The sequence below is a fragment of the Gorilla gorilla genome, chromosome 8 (assembly GCF_029281585.2).
Source record: "Gorilla gorilla gorilla isolate KB3781 chromosome 8, NHGRI_mGorGor1-v2.1_pri, whole genome shotgun sequence".
NCBI lineage: Eukaryota > Metazoa > Chordata > Mammalia > Primates > Hominidae > Gorilla > Gorilla gorilla.
This window is the reverse complement of record NC_073232.2, coordinates 116,714,111-116,733,640: the sequence shown is the minus strand read 5'-3', so window position 1 is coordinate 116,733,640 and position 19,530 is coordinate 116,714,111. Positions and strand designations below refer to the sequence as shown.

The 19,530-nt window shown below is 38.7% G+C and overlaps 1 protein-coding gene across 3 annotated transcripts in view; it reads right to left on the bottom strand.

The window, feature by feature from the left end:
• Positions 1-508: 508 nt before the first annotated feature.
• CFAP58 (cilia and flagella associated protein 58) overlaps positions 509-19,530 on the bottom strand; it is a 103,194-nt gene continuing 84,172 nt past the window's right edge. For 2 of the 3 annotated variants that reach the window (XM_063710477.1, XM_063710478.1), the window contains exons 14-16: positions 7,786-7,905; positions 5,434-5,567; positions 562-1,189 (exon numbers count right to left, since the gene is read on the bottom strand). In XM_063710477.1, the coding sequence (XP_063566547.1) occupies positions 1,081-1,189; positions 5,434-5,567; positions 7,786-7,905 (363 nt within the window). In that variant the 3' untranslated portion in view covers positions 562-1,080. Of the gene's footprint in view, positions 1,190-5,433; positions 5,568-7,785; positions 7,906-19,530 lie in introns of all 3 variants that reach the window. The other variant, XM_004050061.5, reaches the window with a different exon arrangement.

Genomic DNA, 19,530 nt, shown 5'->3' with positions numbered 1-19,530 from the left:
TCCGTGTGTGGTCTAAACAAACATCTCAGGTCATTAACACTCCTGCTCTGCACAAGGGAAATCTTGGTCCCTTGGCACAAAGGGAATGTTATGATCCATTAACACTGTGATTGTCATCCCTGAGCTACTCCTCAAAAATTTTTTAAAAATACAGAGGTCAAGTTATTGTGAGAGAGATGGCCAGAGTGTCCTCACACAATATAACTCAATGAAACCTCTTAATGAGAAAACTTTGAATGGATGCCCCAATAATTGTGGCTCCAACAACAAAAAATCATGATGGATTCAATGGCTCAAAACGCTGGCAGCCTGGGAGCCAAACAGATGCCTATGCTAAATAACTGTGTTCTCAAGTCTAGGAGGAGGACAGAGGCCTAGAAAGGATAGGAGACCAGCCCAAGTCTCTCATTTCATGGTCTCGGTTCCTGTGAATCAAATGCTCTTGTTAATCATTTCTCACAGTAGCTTTAAACTTTAATTACATACTCTATCAAAGCAAGTATCAAAATCTCTACAAAGATTCTTTTTTATTTTTTATAATGAAGTATTTATTAGTGTGTCTCTTTGGAATAGATTTTCCCATTCCAGGCCTGAAAAGAAATTCCACATAGAAATCATTCTCAAAACACTTTTTAAATTCTTAAGAGTTTGTCCTTCTTTCTCATCTCATGCAATGAGTTGTTAATGAGGAATAATTAAAATAGGTTATTGTTAATAAGGTGAGAGGGGACACATTGCATTTCAAAAATACTTTTAAATATAAAACCTTCAAGTACACCAATGTCTGTAATAAAGAAGTTAAGGTCTAGTACATTTCAATCAATGGGGTAGCAACAAAAGATTTGCTTCATGCAATAGGTCAGCCTAACTGAACAGAGAGAATTATGATCTGTTAATATCAACGTGGACCAGACAAAACACCATCCCTCTTATATGTATGTGACTATGATAGTTCTGCATTTCTTTCCATCCTGGATTCTCAGCACTCAATTCTATGATCCAAGGACTTTGAGATTCCCCCAAAATGTCCCAGAGCAGATTTCATGAGTTGTTCAACTGGAAACAGCCAGCAGCTTCAGGTTAGAACTTCATTTTGGTTGACCTGAGAGGAAATCCACCCCCAGTAAAACCATGGCCATTTGGTTTGACCATTAAGAAGGTGTTATCCATGGGTGCTGTGTCCTTGTTTCTGTAAGAGAGGAGGTGAAAGTTAGCTTCCTTAACATCCTTTTTGTCTAAGTTTGACATTTGATGATCCTAGGGTGTGTTAGCCACTGAAAACTACTTTGATTACAGCTTCTAGTTTTAGACAAGGTAGTTGTTTAAATCTAATTAGGTGTTCACTGAAAAAACCATAAAATTAGGGCAAGATAATTAAATGCAAAATATGCTCTCCTAATGTTTATTTAAATATGAACAGAAGACCTCATTATAACTCAAACACTATGTATTTGGTGACTTCTGACTTGGAATCCTCTTCCTGTTTTATAAAACATTTGTTTAGCTCCAAAGATCAGTCAGAAGAATCTTTTTCTTGGCTCAATTATAATGACTAATTCATCATTTATCAACTTTTATATTGCAAAGTTCTGGTAGAAACTTATAAATATTTACTACACACAAGGTGTCTTCATCAAACTTGGACATTTATAAAACACAAATTTTCCTGTAACCCTAGACAAGCAACCATTATTACTAGAAATAGTTGAAGATACAAGAAAAGCTGGGGAAGATAAATAGTATTTTTGGCAGTGGATGAGGGAATTCTGCCCTAAAATCAACAATGTAACTTCTATATAGATGTCCTTTAAATACACACACACACACACATATAGATTCCTTTAAATACACACACACACACACACACACACACTCATATTCATGTTTCCTGCAGAAGTAACCTAGATCTACACAAGTTATCATATAGTTGGGGTCTTAAAGAAAACACCTTTGGAAACCCTGTTAAACAATAAAAATTAAGCAAACTGCTAAGACCAAAACCAATTAGATTGGACAATTATGAATGACTCACCCTAGGGGAACAAACTGTCTTTTGGAAAAGAATCTGGTACTGCAGACTGTAGATCAGCCTGGGGATGTGGAGTAGGGTAGACAGGGGAAGTGGCAGGTGCAGTTTGGGATCACGGTGTGAGCAGAGGGGTGTTTAAGAAAAACAAAAGAAGGTAAAAGGTACAAAATGATAAGAGTTGCTATTTTGTTAAGGGCATATGTGGAGAGAACATCCACAGAGATTATTCTAAATTATTCCACTGGGAGAGAACCTGTAGAGGATTGGTAACCAACCCATCTGTCTCTCGGTAGAATTGATTTCATTATTGTGAAAAACCATTCTCCATAAATAGTACAAAAGCTTTAGCCTTGAGTGGATCCAGCAAAACAAATTCTTTCCTGTACTTTGGCAACTCGTCTGGCTCTTGACTGGTGTTAGAGGCGGCAGCACTCCCCCTCCCCCTGCCCTCTCTCACCTTAAATAACCTGAATTTTCTTTTCCTAAAGGAGCTTAGGCTTAATGCTTCTGGCTTGGTCTAAGCTGACTAATGGGAATACTGTCTCCTTTATATTACCTTTTTAATGTATTTATAGACCATTATAATGACTCCCTCAGCCTTCTTCTTTCCAGTCTATACCATCTCAGCACTTTTGTTCTTGCCTCTTCATATTTTTTTCTTCAGCATCTTTTTTGCTATTCTCCTATGAACTAATCTGTCTACCAGTTTATGGATCCCCAAGTAGATGGAACCACCAATGGAACCCTAACTAGGTCAGAGTGGCTACTAGTAATAAGCGTGTAAGGACAAGAAGAGGACAGGTAAAGGCAAAGATTCTAGAGCTTTCTAGAACTTTCTAGGACTGCCCAATTGAACTTTCTGTTATACCCAGCCACTAGCCACATGTGGCTATTAAAGCACTTGAAATGTGACTAGTGAGACTGAGGAACTGATCTCACAGTAATTTGTTTAAATCTCATTGGCCACAAGTGGCACACTGCTGAGCAGCACAGTGCTAGTGGATGGACCCATCAAGAAGGGCTGAGCCAGTATCTGGACAGCTCATGCTCTCTGTGTCCATCAAACTCTGGGGCAGGAGAGGGAGCAAGATTAGCAGTCAGTAATGTCAAAGAAGACTAGGCCAAACCCCAGGGTCAAGGCAAGAAAATTAATCAGCTCTAGAAAGATAATAAACAGCCAAGCTAGCTGTTTATAACAGTGTAAACTAGACCATCAGTCTCCAAATGGAGTGTACGAACTTTAGAAAATGAATGAGATGATCCATTGTGGGTAGAAAGAAGATATTATTCTATTAATTTTATTAATTGATTATTTTCTTTTATTTCTATTCTATTAATTTATTATTTCTTACTATTTTATGTATCTATTAATAAATAAATCTATTAATACTTTTATCTTTAAAATTTAAAAATTATGCCTGAGAGTTACAAACTGGCAATGGTATCTGCATATAATTTATAAATTAAAATACATTGCAGGTAAATCTAAAACTATTCTGAAATTTTAAAATTATTTAAAAGATATATGCATATGCATGAGGGGATCTGCAAGTTCAAAAATGTTTTACTGGCAGGGCACAGTGGCTCATGCCTGTAATCCCAGCACTTTGGGAGGCCAAGGCCAGCAGATCACTTGGGGCCAGGAGTTCAAGACCAGCCTGGCTAACATGACAAAACACTGTCTCTACTAAAAATACAAAAAGAAAAAAAAAAATTAGCCGGGCCTGTTGGCGCATGCTTGTCATCCCAGCTATTTGGGAGGCTGAGACATGAGAATGGCTTGAACCCCGGAGACAGAGTGAGCCAAGATGGTGCCACTGCACTCCAGCCAGGGTGGCACAGTAAGACTCTGTCCCAAAAAAAGAGTTTTACTGATAAGGGTGCACAATCAAAGAGCTTGAAGACCATTGAGTTAGACACCTGCTTCATGTGGAAATTAACCATGTTGACATTTTATGAGCACAACCTTGATATCCTAAAAGAAAAATACAGTGTTTCCACTCCAGCATTCATTTAATTTACATTGTTAATATTAGTGGTTCTGAAGCTTCACTGTGCATGAAAATCACCTGAGAAGCTTATTAAATTGCAGGTTTCCAGAGCCTGCTGAATCCAAGTATCTGGAAATATGGCCTGGGAACCTGCATGTTTAATAAATCTCACTAGTGATTCTGAACCAGACAGATAGTTGGTAGACCTACACATTAAGATGGACTTATCTAAATTATAGCAGTATTTTACTCTACCACGGAACTGGCATCTAAATGTGGAACGGGGGAGTATTCTGATTTACAAGAAGGGCAGACTTTTACTGGCAAATGAATTTGCATCCAGTTACCTTATATAACTTTGCTACTAACAAATCATAGGCAAATGCACTCAAGCCATATTTCACCATGTCCCTGAAATGTCCATGTGGATAAGTACCAAGCATGAATTTCAGCCCATAACGTGAGTCACTACAAGATTAACTGGATGATTTTGGCAATGTCACGCAGCCAAACCAAGTTTCAAAACTAGTTCGTTTCAAACCTGATTCATTTGGGCCCCTATTTTCACCCTGGGATCAGGCAAATAATACTAACAATGTGAAGAGAACTTTTGTTTTTCAACATGGGAGCATCCTGAAACCCAAAATGTTAACCTCACCTCTTCATTATCATCTCCTAGAAGAATAGGTCACATCAACCCTCCACAGCAGATGTTGAAGTCAGTCACTAGACGTAGAAGATGGTTCAGAGATAATAACTATCTAAAAACCTAGGCAGGCAGGACACCATGGCTCACCCTGTAATCTCAACATTTTGGGAGGCTGAGGCAGGAGGACTGTTTGAGGCCAGGAGTTTAAGACCAGCCTGGGCAACATAGCCAGACCCTGTTGCTACAAAAAAGATCAAAAATAAATAAATAAATAAATAAATAAGTAAGTAAGTAAAACACAGGTGACTGCTAGTAGTTACAGTGGTACAGGGGCATCATTAGAAAGAACAGCTTTACTAAGCTCCGGTCCCGTAGCAAAAGCACATGTGGTTTTAAATGTGAATATGCTGTACAAGGCTGATTTTGAACCTCATTCGCAAACATAGTTATGACATTATTATCTCCAAACCATAGACTAGTGTGGGGAGAAAAGTCATATTACATTTCCTCTGCTCCATGGTAGATCCACCAATGAGCAGATATTAATGGATCCCTGTTAGAATCCCAAGGAGGGGACTCAGTATCAGATGAGACACTGATCTTGCTCTGATACAAACTTAATAAGTGACCTGTAGAATGTCATTTGTTTACCCTGTGATTTAGTTTACCCCAGTGAAACTTGCAACTCTGTGACTATTCACCAAATATTTTCTTATGTGCAGATAATAGGCACAACAAAATTAGGACGTTTGACTAATTCTTACTTTTGAAGTTGTTCTTTACGTTTCTGAGCGAGGTATTTCTTCTTTAAATTCTGGAGCTCATTGGTAAGTTTCTCTACCTCATATTTATATTCTTTGCTCTGTACTTCATACATATTCAATTCTGAAGACAAAACCTAACATGGCAAATAAAGCAGCATTAACAAAAGATACAATATCCTTTTCTGAGAAATCTTTTAATCTGCTATCATTTACTGCAGTGGAGCTAGAGGTGCAAAACAATGCCCAAGTTTCACAATTAATCTGCATGCTTCCACCAGCTCAGGGTCCACATCTGAGTAGAAACCTGGCTGAGGGCTGAAGATGCATCATCAGGTTGCAACTTTAAATAAAATATCATTCCCCTACTTAAAACGAGAACTATTAGACAACATTCGAACAGGCTCACAGATGAATGGTCTAATGTGCTTCAAGGAATATCATGAATAGAGACAGAAAAACTCCCAGACACACAGTCTAAAATTGCTTTTAAAGCCTTAAAAAAAAAAAAGAAAGTATTCAAGAAAACATCACCAGAGTGTGTGATTCATCTGAGGATTATGAAAAAAATTATTCTGAAGTCATCCTGCCATCACTGCTAACTAAGCATTCAATTTATGTGTTTTCCAGGGTTGTGATGCTGCTCTTCAAAGCCTGACTATCTGCTTCCTTCCATTGCTGTGTTCAGTAGCTGTTGCTGGTCTTGGGCTGGACAAGAAGAGTGGGAATTCACTCATCTGCATAGGACATAGCGCATGCCAAAGCTGGGGTGTGCTCCCCACCAAAACCAAAAAGAGAAAAGGAAGGGTACTGTTCTAACAGGCATGCAATAGGCTGGATTTATTTTTCCTCTTGCTTGCTGTTTTAAATATTTGCATAAAAGGGAGATCTTAGCCTTCTTAGTGTTCATCTGCTTCTGAACTCTTTCTTCTTCACTGCTGTGAAAATGATTTTGATTAGGTTATCATGGGCTAAAGAACGTAATTTTCATGCTGGAAAAAAAAAAAAAAACCTGTCTCAACAGTTAAACTCTTAGAAACAAAGACCCTCCCTCTAAACAATGAATGTGGCATTTCCTATAAGAGTAGGTAAGTATCAAGGACAAACTGGCAGACATGCTCAGTACCACCCACCTCTAAACCTCTTCATGAGGGGTCACATTTCATTTGAGCAAAAAATCTGGATTTCCTGAGATAAAGGGTTAAATTCACAAAAGGGTCCTGTGAGCCTTTGAAGGCAACCCGGAGCTCTGTGTGAATAAGACAGCTCTGTGCTTTTCTAATCTATATCTACCTCTGAGAAAACAAGAAAATAATTTGTTTTGTTCAAAATATTCAATTGTTTAAAGGAACAAAATAATCAAAAGATTACGTCCTATGCAAAACTCAAATTATGTCTCAAGATACTCAAGTGAAATGAACATTCAGAGTGACAAATTGAAAATTAATGCTCTAATTAGACTTGTTTCATTTGCCCTTTTAAAATAAAAGGATGCAGTTTTACAACGTCCTATTTTTGAAGGGGTTAGGGCTATACTAGTAGGGTGGCATATATTTTACCCCAGGCAGAAAGTCAACGATTATTACCCTCATTGGGCAGGAAGTGCCAGAATTCAACTGGCACATGCTTCATCCTGTGGCTGTGTGTGTAAAACTTCCCCGATATGCCAAGAATATCTAAGTACTTGCTTAGAAGGTGAAGCTCAAAATATAGTGTGAACATGCACAACTTTTGAGAAAACTTTAAAAAGGCACATATAAAAGTAAAACACTCCATATCTCTGCAACTGAGGGTCTTATGTGACTTAGAAGGGAATCACACTATCAAAAAATCTTGCCTGATTTTATTTCCCTTTCATGGTTACATATTTGACAGCTCGTCAGGAAGCAAGGCCCTCAGGGCTGGGCAGTGGCTGGACTTCTTCTGTGTATGTTTATTTCAGATGGGATGGAATACCAGGGACCCACCGTGGCACGGCGGTCTGCTTCAGTTGGTCAATGGTGTTAAAATATTTCCTTTGCTCCTCCCGGCCCTTCAAGTACTCTAATAAATCATCTCAAGATCATTCATCCAAACCCTGTCCGCACATCTCCATTTTGTTGTCATCATCTTTTCCTCCCTTGCTCACCTGCCTCTTTCTGGAAATGGAGAATGATGCTGTCTAATAGTCCAGGAAGAGAAGGATAGCTCTGAGGTCTGCTGGCTCATCCTAGACTAGAGCTCTAAGGGAGCTGACCTCAGAGGATCGTGGCATTGAGAGACTGGCTCATTTTGTGGAGTCAGTGGACTTGTCCAGGTGTGCTCCCCAGAGTGTGGCTGCCCTGGAACCAGGAAGGAACAGGGGCTACCACTTACTTTCAGCTGCTGCTTCTTGTCATGCAGCGTGCGTCGGTACAGCTTCAGCTGTTCCGCAGCCTCAGGTCCAGGCTGGCGGGCCAAGACGTGCTTTAGTTCCATGTAGAGTTTCTCCTTTTCCTAGTGGAGAGCAGAACCAGGAGCAGAGATAAACAGCCCCGTCAAAACAGGGAAAATGCCTTTCACTGCATGGCCAGCACTATTTGGGAGTGGCCCAAGCTACTTCACAGCTCCACAGTGATCACATTCACTCACAGATTCATTCAGTCATGCATTGAAACAATCCTTATGAAGGGCTGGGAATGTGCCCAACATTTGGATACAAGTAATAAGACAATGAGTAAGAGAAAGTTCCTCTCTACCTGAACATAAGATCACAAGGACTGGGAGACAAGGGCAGGATACAAGATCTTGCCAAGAAAAGGAGGGAGTGACTGACTCTGGTTGGAGGAGTTGGTCGCAGGAAGAGGTAAAAAAGAGAGTTTTTCAAGAAATATAATAGCCTGGTGCAGTAGCTCATGCCTGTGATTCCAGCACATTGGGAGGCCGAGGCAGGAGGGTCGCTTGAGGCCAGGAGTTCAAGATGAACATGGGCAACATAGTGAGACCCCGGTTCTATTTAAAAAAAAAAAAAAAAGAGAGAGGAAAAAAAGAAAAATACAAAAATTAGCCAGACATTTTGGTGCATGCCTGTAGTCCCAGCTACTTAGGAGGCTGAGGTGAGAAGATCATTTGAGCCCAGGAGATCGAGGGAGCAATGAGCTGTGCACCACTGGACTCCAGGCCCCATCTGAAAAAAAAAAAAAAAAGAAATATGATGGCATGGGAAGAAAAGAAATCTGAAAATGTCTTGAGGGAAGAGGTAAATATCCAAGGAAACTTGGGTATGCATATTTGTAGACCTAAAAGAAAGAATTTTCTAGAAACCCTAAGCAAATGATAATTCTGTAACTTTATTTAAACAATAAACAATATGAAATCCCCATTTGAATCCTAGAGTTTAATTGCTTGTAAAGTGTTTTCCGACCCTTGAACTAAAGAAATTACATATAAGCAAAGATTTATTTCTAAAGCATCTCAATTCTAGATTTCCAAACCACTAAACTGCAATAATTTGAATAAACATTGATAAAGTCTAGTGTGTCTACTCATCAGTCTCTGTACACATTTATTTCCTTAAGATAATTGTGGTAAGCACAAGCCCTGTCATTAAATGAAACATTCAGTCAAATCGATATTAATTTTTACCTACAGCTAAGTATTCTTAGTATTGTTATCAAATAATCTGCTTTTAGCAGAAAATATAAAAGTCATAAAAAATCAGGTGAAAGAAAAATCATTAACTAGTCATTGTTACCATTTGTTTTGGTTTTTCCTTTTCCCTGGCCAAATTATTGAAACTCCATTACAAAAACATAGCTCTACTTATAGAAGAGTGTATGCAACTTAAAAAGTATTTGGATGGAATAAGCTCTGGGAAAAACACATATGAAAAAAATACTCACCATTTAAGAAATAATTCCAGAAATGACAAGGAAATCCAAAAGCCCGTGCCAAAGAAGAGAACTTGAACAAATCGAATTACAAAGTGATGATCTTCCCTTGCTGTACAACACCCCCTGTCACACCTTACAATATAATCTTCACAGTAAATGGATGTGGCAAGCAATGAGAAAGATATCAGGAGGTGAGTTTATTTTCTAGACACTTAACACCTGCTCTGTTGGGAAAATAACACTTCTGACAAGGCTTCAAGATTCAATTTGGAGAGGGTAATAAATATGTGGAGAAGTCCATGAAACAGTTTTGTCCATTTCTTTCAGCTCACCTTTCTCTATACCAGAGTACAGATAGACTTGCAAAGGAAAGAACCTCACAATGACAGAGAGAAAGCAATCTGGTTTGGAATATAATAATGTCTTAAACTGAAAAGACCATCTTACTCCAAGCATCTTGAAATGTTTCACAGGTGTAATTCTCTTCAATTACTCTTGGTAGGTTGAGAGGAGAAAGACACAGAGAAGAAAGTTTGAAAGAAACAAAATATTGTCACCTCACCACATAGGTGAGGATCTCAGCATCAGCAGGAATTAATGGTGCCTCCACAGTCCGTTGGCAAGTCAAAAACCTAGTGATGATATACCCCAAGAATCACCTTTCCCGTGCAAAACTTCCCCTGGGGCTCAAAGACATGGTATCACCCTGAAAATATTTGGGCAAAATTGAGCTACAAAATTCCATCTACATGATATCATGGATAGAAGAATCAAGCCAGAAAGTGGAATCAGGTTCAAAGCCACATTAGAGAGTAATGATGGTAAGAGCATGACTCACCTCCTCCATCTCCCCATCTACACCATCTGAATAAGCCCTGCCATGTCCTCTAATAGAAAGCACAGTGTTCTGACACAGAGTGAATGATGCTGTCATTTATCCTGTCTTCTTCATCACTTCCAATATTTTGTTTCTTTCCTTTTTGTTCTTTTGGGGTTTTTTGGTTTTTTTTTTTTTTTTTGAGACCGGGTCTCACTCTGTCACCCAGGCTGGAGTACAGTGGCACAATCATAGCTCACTGCAGCCTCAACCTCCTGGACTCAAGTAATCTTCTCACCTCAGCCTCCCAAGTAGCTGGGACTATAGGCATGCACCACCATGCTTGGCTAATTTTTGTACTTTCTGTAGAGGCGGGGTCTCGCTATGTTGCCCAGGCTGGTCTCCAACTCCTGGGCTCATTTTATCCACTCACCTCAGCCTCCCAAAGTGCTGTGATTACAGGCCTGAGCCACCACATCCAGCCTAGTATTTCTTTCTAAGCTGTAACCTTAATTGAAATGGATTTATTATAAAGAATAGCTGAGCAACTGAACTGTGAGGGCCCACAAGTATGGAGAAAAGTGAAGAAACTGAATTACCACTAAAACTGTCTGGGTAGTCAAAGTCAAAAAGTTCTGAGAATTAAATAACCCAGGGCAAGTGAGCCCTGTGTGTTCATGGTGGGTAGAAGAAATAACAAATGAAACTTCAGGGACTAAGATAGTGGAATACACGAAGAGCAGAGGCAAACGGAATGGGGGCAGTTGTGGGAATGTGTATTGCCCGGCTTCACTGTGCGTGAATTTTGGTCAATGCTTACAGTGGAAAACCTGACTGATAAGGCAAAGTCTGGTCAGCATTAACATTCTAGCCTTGTGTATCATACAGATTCATATTTTTGAAGAACGTGCTAGTAATTTAGATAAATATGAAATGCTTGATGGATTGAAGGTCTTCAGTACATTGTCTTCCAATTTATTTCTCTCGTAATCCTCTACAAGGGCCAACCAAGCTCTTCAAACACTGTGCAATGGTGTGTATAATAACCCCATTTAGAGACAAAGCGTGCAATTCTATTATAAAGAGAATCTATCTTATGCAACAGAGACTCATTAGCTGTCCAATGTATATTGTCTCCATAAGCCAGCAGTGGCAGAACCAGCTGCCTTATAATACATATCCTGTCCTTCTTTACTAAGCCACATCCATTTCTCTTTAGTCAATTAATTTGTCACTTGGTTAGAAGCACCATATGTCAATGAAACATCATAAGAATATCATAAAGAGGATATTATTTCCCCACCAACAAAAGATTGCATCTTCAGTTTGGCATTTCTTTTATTCAGAGTTTTCTGGTGATGCACAGCAATATTGCTTTGTAGCGTGCCTCACTATTTTATGAACAGCTGTACTGGAATCAAGCTCAACTACTAATACCAAAATACTAGCTTTCTCTTTTGCTAAGCATGTCTTGAGAGCACTAACCATACTATGTCCATCCTTGAAATGATAGCCTCTTCCTAGACATCCTGTTCTCTCCGTTGGACAGGCCATCAGATGTGATTATGAATTCTTTCGCTGTGAAGAATCTGCCAAGTTATGCTGGGTAATTGCACATCTCATTGTCAATATCAGCTAAGTATGGTAGTAAGAAATTAATTACAGTATTAGCTTCCAATAATGCTGTTATTACGTGGTGGCAGTCTGTAACCTCAAAATGGAAATTCCAGACATATTCTGAACAGCCTATGCAAATAAGAGTCAGTGCTACTCCAGGTACAATTCAGAGGGAGAAATAGAGTTTCTCACAGAACTCCTTTCCCCACCAAGCTACAGTTTTATAATCACTGTCTGTTTATATCTTCAGCTGAAAACAGAAGGTAGTTCACATTCAACATGCACCTCAGCACCCCTTCTTCCTCAGCTCGCCTACACGAAGCAATAACTGACTGAGAGGAACTAATTTATTCCATTTTCATCTGAATCTGTATTTGGCAAATGCCAGTGCATTGATTCTGCTCACCCTGGAGTCATCAGTTTGCTTGGGTGAGAGTTGGGAAGAATCGCCTCACTCTGTGAACAAGCTGACTCAAGCGAAACAGGCAGCTTTCCTCCAGACCAAAGACACATGCTTATCTACACCTACCAGGGCAAAAGCTACCCACTCAGATGCTTGAGTGCCAAGAACTCCAAGAAAAGAGATACCATCTTGCCTTCACTCCAGCCTTACCCAATGGGTTCAAGATAATGTTGATTTTTTTATTCAATAACCACTACTTCTGAGAGAAGCTACTTCACAGAATATACAGAAAATCTTTCTCAAAATGTCAACAGATATCATGTTACTACCAACAATATTTTATCTTTATAAACCCATTATTTCCCTCCAACTGAATTTTGAGCCTTAAGGCCAGAACCATGGTGAATCTCTCTATATATAACTCGCACCTACTGTTGTGCTCTCCTCATTCTATTGAGGAAGCTTAATGATTTCATTGACTGCAATTACACGGTCAGGTCAGCAAACTATGCCCATCGTATTTTACCAACATACATCAATACAGGTACAGATATATTTGTGTTGAGAACTTTTACTTGAATTAAACCATTCAGTAACATCTTCCAGTTAGCAGAGCTTGCATAATTCACTTCACTGAGCTGGTCCTATGAATTCCATCACTTTGAGCAATATTTTTTTATTATGTATGTTGTGTATAACTCAGAAAATCACTTGAGGTACAACCTTGCCTTGATCTTTTCAATTTTTATAGAGGTTTTCTGATAGTTGAAGTAGTTTCAAACATTTTTTTTAATTCATAAGACTTGCAAATGTATTCAAATTAATTGGCTCTGAAAAGACTACTTGTATGTGCATGTACATACTGATACACACAAATATAAAAATGTAAGCATAACTTTTTTTTTTTTTTTTTAAATGGAGTCTCACTCTCTCACCTAGCCTGGAGTGCAATGGCACGATCTCGGCTCACTGCAACCTCCACCTCGTGGGTTCAAGAGATTATCCTGAGTAGCTGGGATTACAGGTGCACGCCACCATGCCCAGCTAATTTTTGTATTTTCAGTAGAGATGGGGTTTCACCATGTTGGTCAGGCTGGTCTCGAATTCCTGACCTCGTGATCTGCCCTCCTCAGCCTCCCAAAGTGCTGGGATTACAGGCATGAGCCACTGCACCCAGCCGTAAGCATAACTCTTAAACTACATTCCTCAACTAAATAATGTGTTGACTTTTTAAACAGCCTCCTTAAACACAGAAATCCTAATTGCACACATAACTCTTTTCCAGAATTAAAAAAAAAAGGCAATACATTTTTGCCTCTGTGCTTGGTTTCAGTCCTTTTTCCACACCCCGACTACCATCCATAATCCTTAACAAAAGACAAAACCTACATTTAAAATTCTAAGCAAAATTACTTCCCTCTGTATATAAAAGCAACTCTAGAACACGGCCTAATTTATCTGGAAATGCCTGTTTTCATTAACAGAAAAATAAATTAGAAACTCTGTAAACATATTACATTTCTATCTAGCTTCAGAAAAGAAAAAATAATGCCTAATACCCTGGGGCTTTCTTGTTTATTGGCTTTATAACGAAGATGTCAGCTAAACTGAACTCTGGGCCTATCTTGTTTATGATGTCATGAAGTAGTAAAGCCCCCTGGAGAAGACAGGAAATGCTGGCATTTGGTGATGAAACAGAATTACACAGCCGAGTTCCTTACGAGCAGGGAACTAGTTGGTTACACAGTGGTTCTTGGCTTTAGATGTAGATGAGTAAGTGTTTTATGAGGCATATGAGAAATGTGCATGCACTAACCTTCACCATTTTTGTAACAATAGGAAAAATGCTTCTGGTGCTTTCTGATGTAAGCAACACAAGCTTTCTTGAGAGATCTTTTTGCAAGGGACTTTATTTCCAAAATGCAAATATATGTATGTAAAATCTGGTACAAAGTATGTAAATCTCTAGGCTAGCCTGAACATTGTTACCAAGGCTGTTTGCTTGCTTTCCTAGCAATTTAATCCATGTGAAGAATTTGCACATATTAAAAATCATGATAGTGTTGACTTCTTAAAGCCAGTAATGAAACACGTCCAGAGAAATTCAAGTCAACTAAGTATTTATTTAGCAATAACTCTATGTGTGTGACTGTTCTAGGTTCACACAAAGATCGGTAAGGTCAGCTGGATACGGTGGCTCATGCCTGTAATCCCAGCACTTTGGGAGGCCGATGCAGGCAAATCACTTGAGATCAGGAGTTTGAGACCAGCCTGGCCAACATGGCGAAATCTCGTCTCTACAAAAAATACAAAAATTAGCTGGGCATGGTGGCAGGCGCCTGTAATCCCAGCTACTTGGGAGGCTGAGGCAGGAGAATCACTTGAACCTGGGAAGCAGAGGCTGCAGTGAGCCAAGATTGCTCCACTGCACTCCAGCCTGGGTGACAGAATGAGACTCTGTCCACTCCCCACCAAAAAATAATCAGTAAGGTCTAGAGTTTAGTATCCAGTTATGGAAAAACAAATAACTAAGTCATTATAAAACAAAACAGTCATGCCAGGTTCCCAAAAAGGTGCTAGGAGTACTATGCATGTGTAGGTAAGTTCAAAAGTGGAGATGATATCAATTTGGTGGGCCACGGAAAGGGAAATATTTCAGATGCATCTTGGTGGGAGAAGAAGTAGCAGTAATATTTGTATTTGTGGATCTGAAAAGGTCTTCACTATCAAAGGACAAATTGAATAGATAAAGCCACTTGAAGTTAATCCATTTTAAATAGTATCCATTGTCTCTATGATGATTAAATTTCTTAAATTTATCTGAATACCGTGGAGAAATTTGTTTGAGGGAATTTGATAGTTATTGATGTACATCTGTTAAGCGGATAACAGACATAACTCCTCATTCCCTAGAAACATTTTCTGATTACATTTTGCCTCCTTTCCTTTGGTTTTGCTGGTTATAAATGTTTGGACTGGAGAGGGCTCAATCCTTGAAGCTAGATCATTGGATTCAAATCATAACTTGTCAAGGATAGGGAGGATGAATTACAAGGATTCAAGGACGGGTATCAGATTACCGGGAACACAGGAATGGATTCCTGACCCAACCAAATCACATTCATGCGGTTTTTTAAAATTCAACTTAATTGGCTATTCCAAAGAATTTTTTTTTCCTATTCTTGGTGAATAGAGCCCTTCAGATGCAAAATAGAATTGTGTTTGGTATTTTTTGATAAAAGGAGCTAAACAAGGACCTATAGATGCATGCTAGAGCAGTCACCTCTGGAGACGTTAGCATGAGTAGACGGTAAATGTTTAAAGGGGAAGAAGAGGAGTTGTTTAAAATAGTAAATCAGTGGCCGGGCGCGGTGGCTCACGCCTGTAATCCCAGCACTTTGGGAGGCCCAGGCGGGTGGATCACGAGGTCAGGAGATCGAGGCCATCCTGGCTAACACAGTGAAACCCCGTCTCTACTAAAAAAGATACAAAAAATTAGCCGGGCCTGGTGGCGGGCGCCTGCAGTCCCAGCTACTCAGGAGGCTGAAGCAGGAGAATGGCGTGAACCCGGAAGGCGGAGCTTGCAGTGAGCCGAGATCCGCACCACTGCACTCCAGCCTGGGCGACAGAGCGAGACTCCGTCTCAAAAAAAAAAAAAAAAAAAAAAAAAAAAAAAAAATAGTAAATCAGTAAGTCACTTCCAAATTTAAAGAAAATTGGAGTTGAAGAATAAGTAGGTTTCCAATTGGCTTTTGCTATTTTTCTTTGAAAATACGTTGTTGTTGTGTTGTTGTTGTTGTTGTTGTTGTTGTTGTTGTTGTTAAGACAGAGTCTCACTCTGTTATCCAGGCTGGATTGCAGTCGCACAATCACAACTCATTGCAGCCCTGACCTCCTGGGCTCAAGCAATCCTCCTACTTCAGCCTCCCAAAATGAAATGAAATAAAATGGTGTCCAATTTTCAAAATAAACAATAAAATAAAAGTTTCAGTGAGATTTTTTCCTTGAAAAACTGATCTAATACTCATAAGTTTTTTGTCTTATAATTAACAAATTTTACATTTTAATTGTAATAATGTGCTACTTATTAGAACAAATAACCAGTAAACCCCAATTAAAATGACTGGGGTTTTTTGACATAACTGACAACATTATATTATAGTATAATTTGATTTCATATATCTGACTACTATAGTGCACATTTTCTTAAATTTTTATTATGTAAAAATCATACAAAAGAAAATACATAGCATATATAGCTATAAAGCATGATAATAAATGCTTAGGGTAAACCCATTACCCAACTTATGAAATAGAATATTCTCATTACCAGGAAGCTACTGTGTACTCACTTCCCCAACTCACCCCTGTGCTTACAACCATCATCCAAGGTAAGCACCATTCTGAAACCTATTATCATAATTGCCTTGATTTTTCCATATAGTTTTATCACATATCTGTTAGTTTTGCTTTGAGCTGAGTGTATCTAGTTTTCTTTGGCTTGCTTGTTTTCCTCAATAATATGGTTCTAAAATTTATTGAACCATAAATCTTATGGTTATTGTGTGTTTCTGTTCATGTAGTTGATTTGATATTCCACTGGGTAAGAATTCCCAATCTCTGCATTCACCTGTCAGTGGGTATTTGGGTTATTTCCCAGGTTTTGTTTTTATGAACATTCTTGTGCATGTTCCCAAGTTCACAAGTCCAAGTCTTTCTAGGATATAGACCTATGAGAGGAAGTGCTGCATCTTAAAGCTATATGAACATTCAACTTTATAAGTTAATAGAAAATTATTTTCCAAAGTGCTTTATAAAAATTCCCATTGATTTGCATACTTGCCATTGCTGAGTGTTGTCAGGCATTCCTAAGCAAGGACCCAGTTAAGCCATACCCAGACTCCCAACCCACTGAAGTTATGAGATAATGTGTGTTGTTTTAAGCTGTGAAATTCATGGTCATTTGTAATGGAGCAATAGATAACTAATACAGACATGTTAACTTTTGTCCTTCTAGAAACAGTAAAATGGCATCTCAATGTTATCATATGTCCCATCAAATGTTCCATTTCCCTCCTTATAAAATAAGGTTGAGTTATTTTCTCCCCAAGTTTATCCATTTGTGTTTCCTCCTCTGAGAAATGCCTGTTCACATATAGTATTTTTTTTTTACTGATTTGCAATTATTTATATATCCTGGATATAGAAAGATATATAAAGTTTGTGCTTTTATGATTTCTCTTGGGGAGCAGATACTCTTAATTTTAACGTAGCAAGATTTATACATATTTCTTTTATGGTTAATGTTTTTTGTATTTTATTTAAATACTCTGACCAAGTATCTTTAAAATATTTCTGTTAGCAGTAATATTTAAAAGCTTCATTAATTTCTTCCCAATTCCCTCTTAATCCTTTGATATTTAAAACATTCTTTTTTGAAGTGCCTATACTTATACTTGTTCAATTTTCTCTCTTTCCACTAGATCCTAATTTAGATCATTGCCTTTGTACATGATTCCAGCATTTTTCTATTATCATTTTTCTAATATCATGAAGTTGCATTGACTTCATGGTATCTAACATCTTTTGCAAAGTTTAGTTTTATTTTACAGTTACCTTGCATCATATTTGCATTGTGCTGTTGAGTATTAAAAATATTAAACAATTCTACTGAAACAGACCAATGATGTCAGGATGGGCAGGGGTTAGTCATATGATGCTGGAGGGATGTCCGAGTAAGGAATAGTCACATAAATGGCAAGCTCGTTTGTTAATATTTTTATGTTACAACAACCTTTACTTTCCTGCACAATCTCACATTTGAGAGAATTGGACTAAAAATACTGGAAAGGAGTAATAGAAGCAGTAGCAGCAGCTCTCACTTTTAGATCAGGTATTAAGAATATGCCAGACATGGTGCTAAGCTCAACACAGGTGTTACTTAATAACTCCACACAACAAACCTGTGAGCTGATTGTTGTTATCCCTATTTTCCAGATGAGGAAGTTGAGGTTCAGAAGTGTCAGTGACTTGCCCAAATAAAACAACTAGAAAGTGTTAGAGCCAAGATTTGAACTTATATGAAATAGAACATTTCAATGACTGAGATAGAAATGGATATATATAATCTCCTTGCTCTTAACCACTATGCATATTACTTATAGCAAATGGAGAGTAAGAGAAGAGAACAATACAATCAAAGTCATAAAGGTGAAGAAGTGAGAGCTTAAAAGCATCCAGTAAGTAGTTCAATTTGGCTAGAGCCTGCAGCGTGTGCAAGGGACTCTACACCAGGGACTGCCTTACCACCCTAGAAAGGAGGTACTATATATGCCTTGAATGACAGGCAGGTGAGTTTGTTTTCAATATGATAGGCAGTTAGAAGCTGATATAGTTTGGATATTTGTCCCTGACCCAATCTCACATTGAAATGTAATCCCCAATACTGGAGGTGGGTCCTGGTGGGAGGTGCTTGGGTCCTGGTGGTGGATCCCTCATGGCTTGGTGCTGTCCTTGCAAGAATGAGTACTAGTGAGATCTGGTTGTTTAGGTGTGTGGCACCTTCCCTCCCACTCTCTCCTGTTCCTGCTTTCATTATGTGCGGTGCCTACTCCCACTTCAACTTCCACCATAAGAAAAAGCTCGCTGAGGCCTCCCCAGAAGCTGAGCAGATGCCAGCGCCATGCTTCCTGGACAGTCTACAGAACCATGAGCCACTTAAAACTCTTGTCTTCATAAATTACCCAGTCTTGGGTATTTCTTCATAGCAATGCAAGAACAGCCTAACACAGAAGCTACTGAGGGATTCTTGGTGTATAATAGATTATTGTTCTACTAACAATAATGTTATTCTATTGTATCGTATATACATACACTACTCTAATAAATTATTTACATTATAAAACATATATAAAACAGAACATTTCAAAGATTGAGATTAAAATGTACATATGTGTGGAAATTCTAATATTTCTTACAGCACTCAGTGTTTAAGTGTTCCACTTCAGAGAACTGGCTTAAGATCATAGAGAGGACCTGAATCAGAATAGTGCCTGGGGGGAAAAAAGAGGTTGGAAGCAGATGCAAGAGCATATGGAGATGGAATTACATGATCAGCGACTGCCTGGAACATGGGTGGGAGGAGTCGGAAATGACTCTGGCACGTCAAGCCTCTGGGAGCCTGGAAAAGCTGCCACACCATGAATGTGCATACCCATGCCAGGGAAGGAGCAGGCTTCAGACAGAAGATGGTAAGTTCAATTTTAAAGAGTCAACAGGGCATCCTTTTGACAAATAAGTTTTAAGAAATATAAGCCCAGAATGCAGAAGAGTCTGTATAAGACATCTCGGCTTTATCTACATAACAGTGATAATTGAAGCCTTAATAAAGAATGAAATCCTTGAGAGTGAAA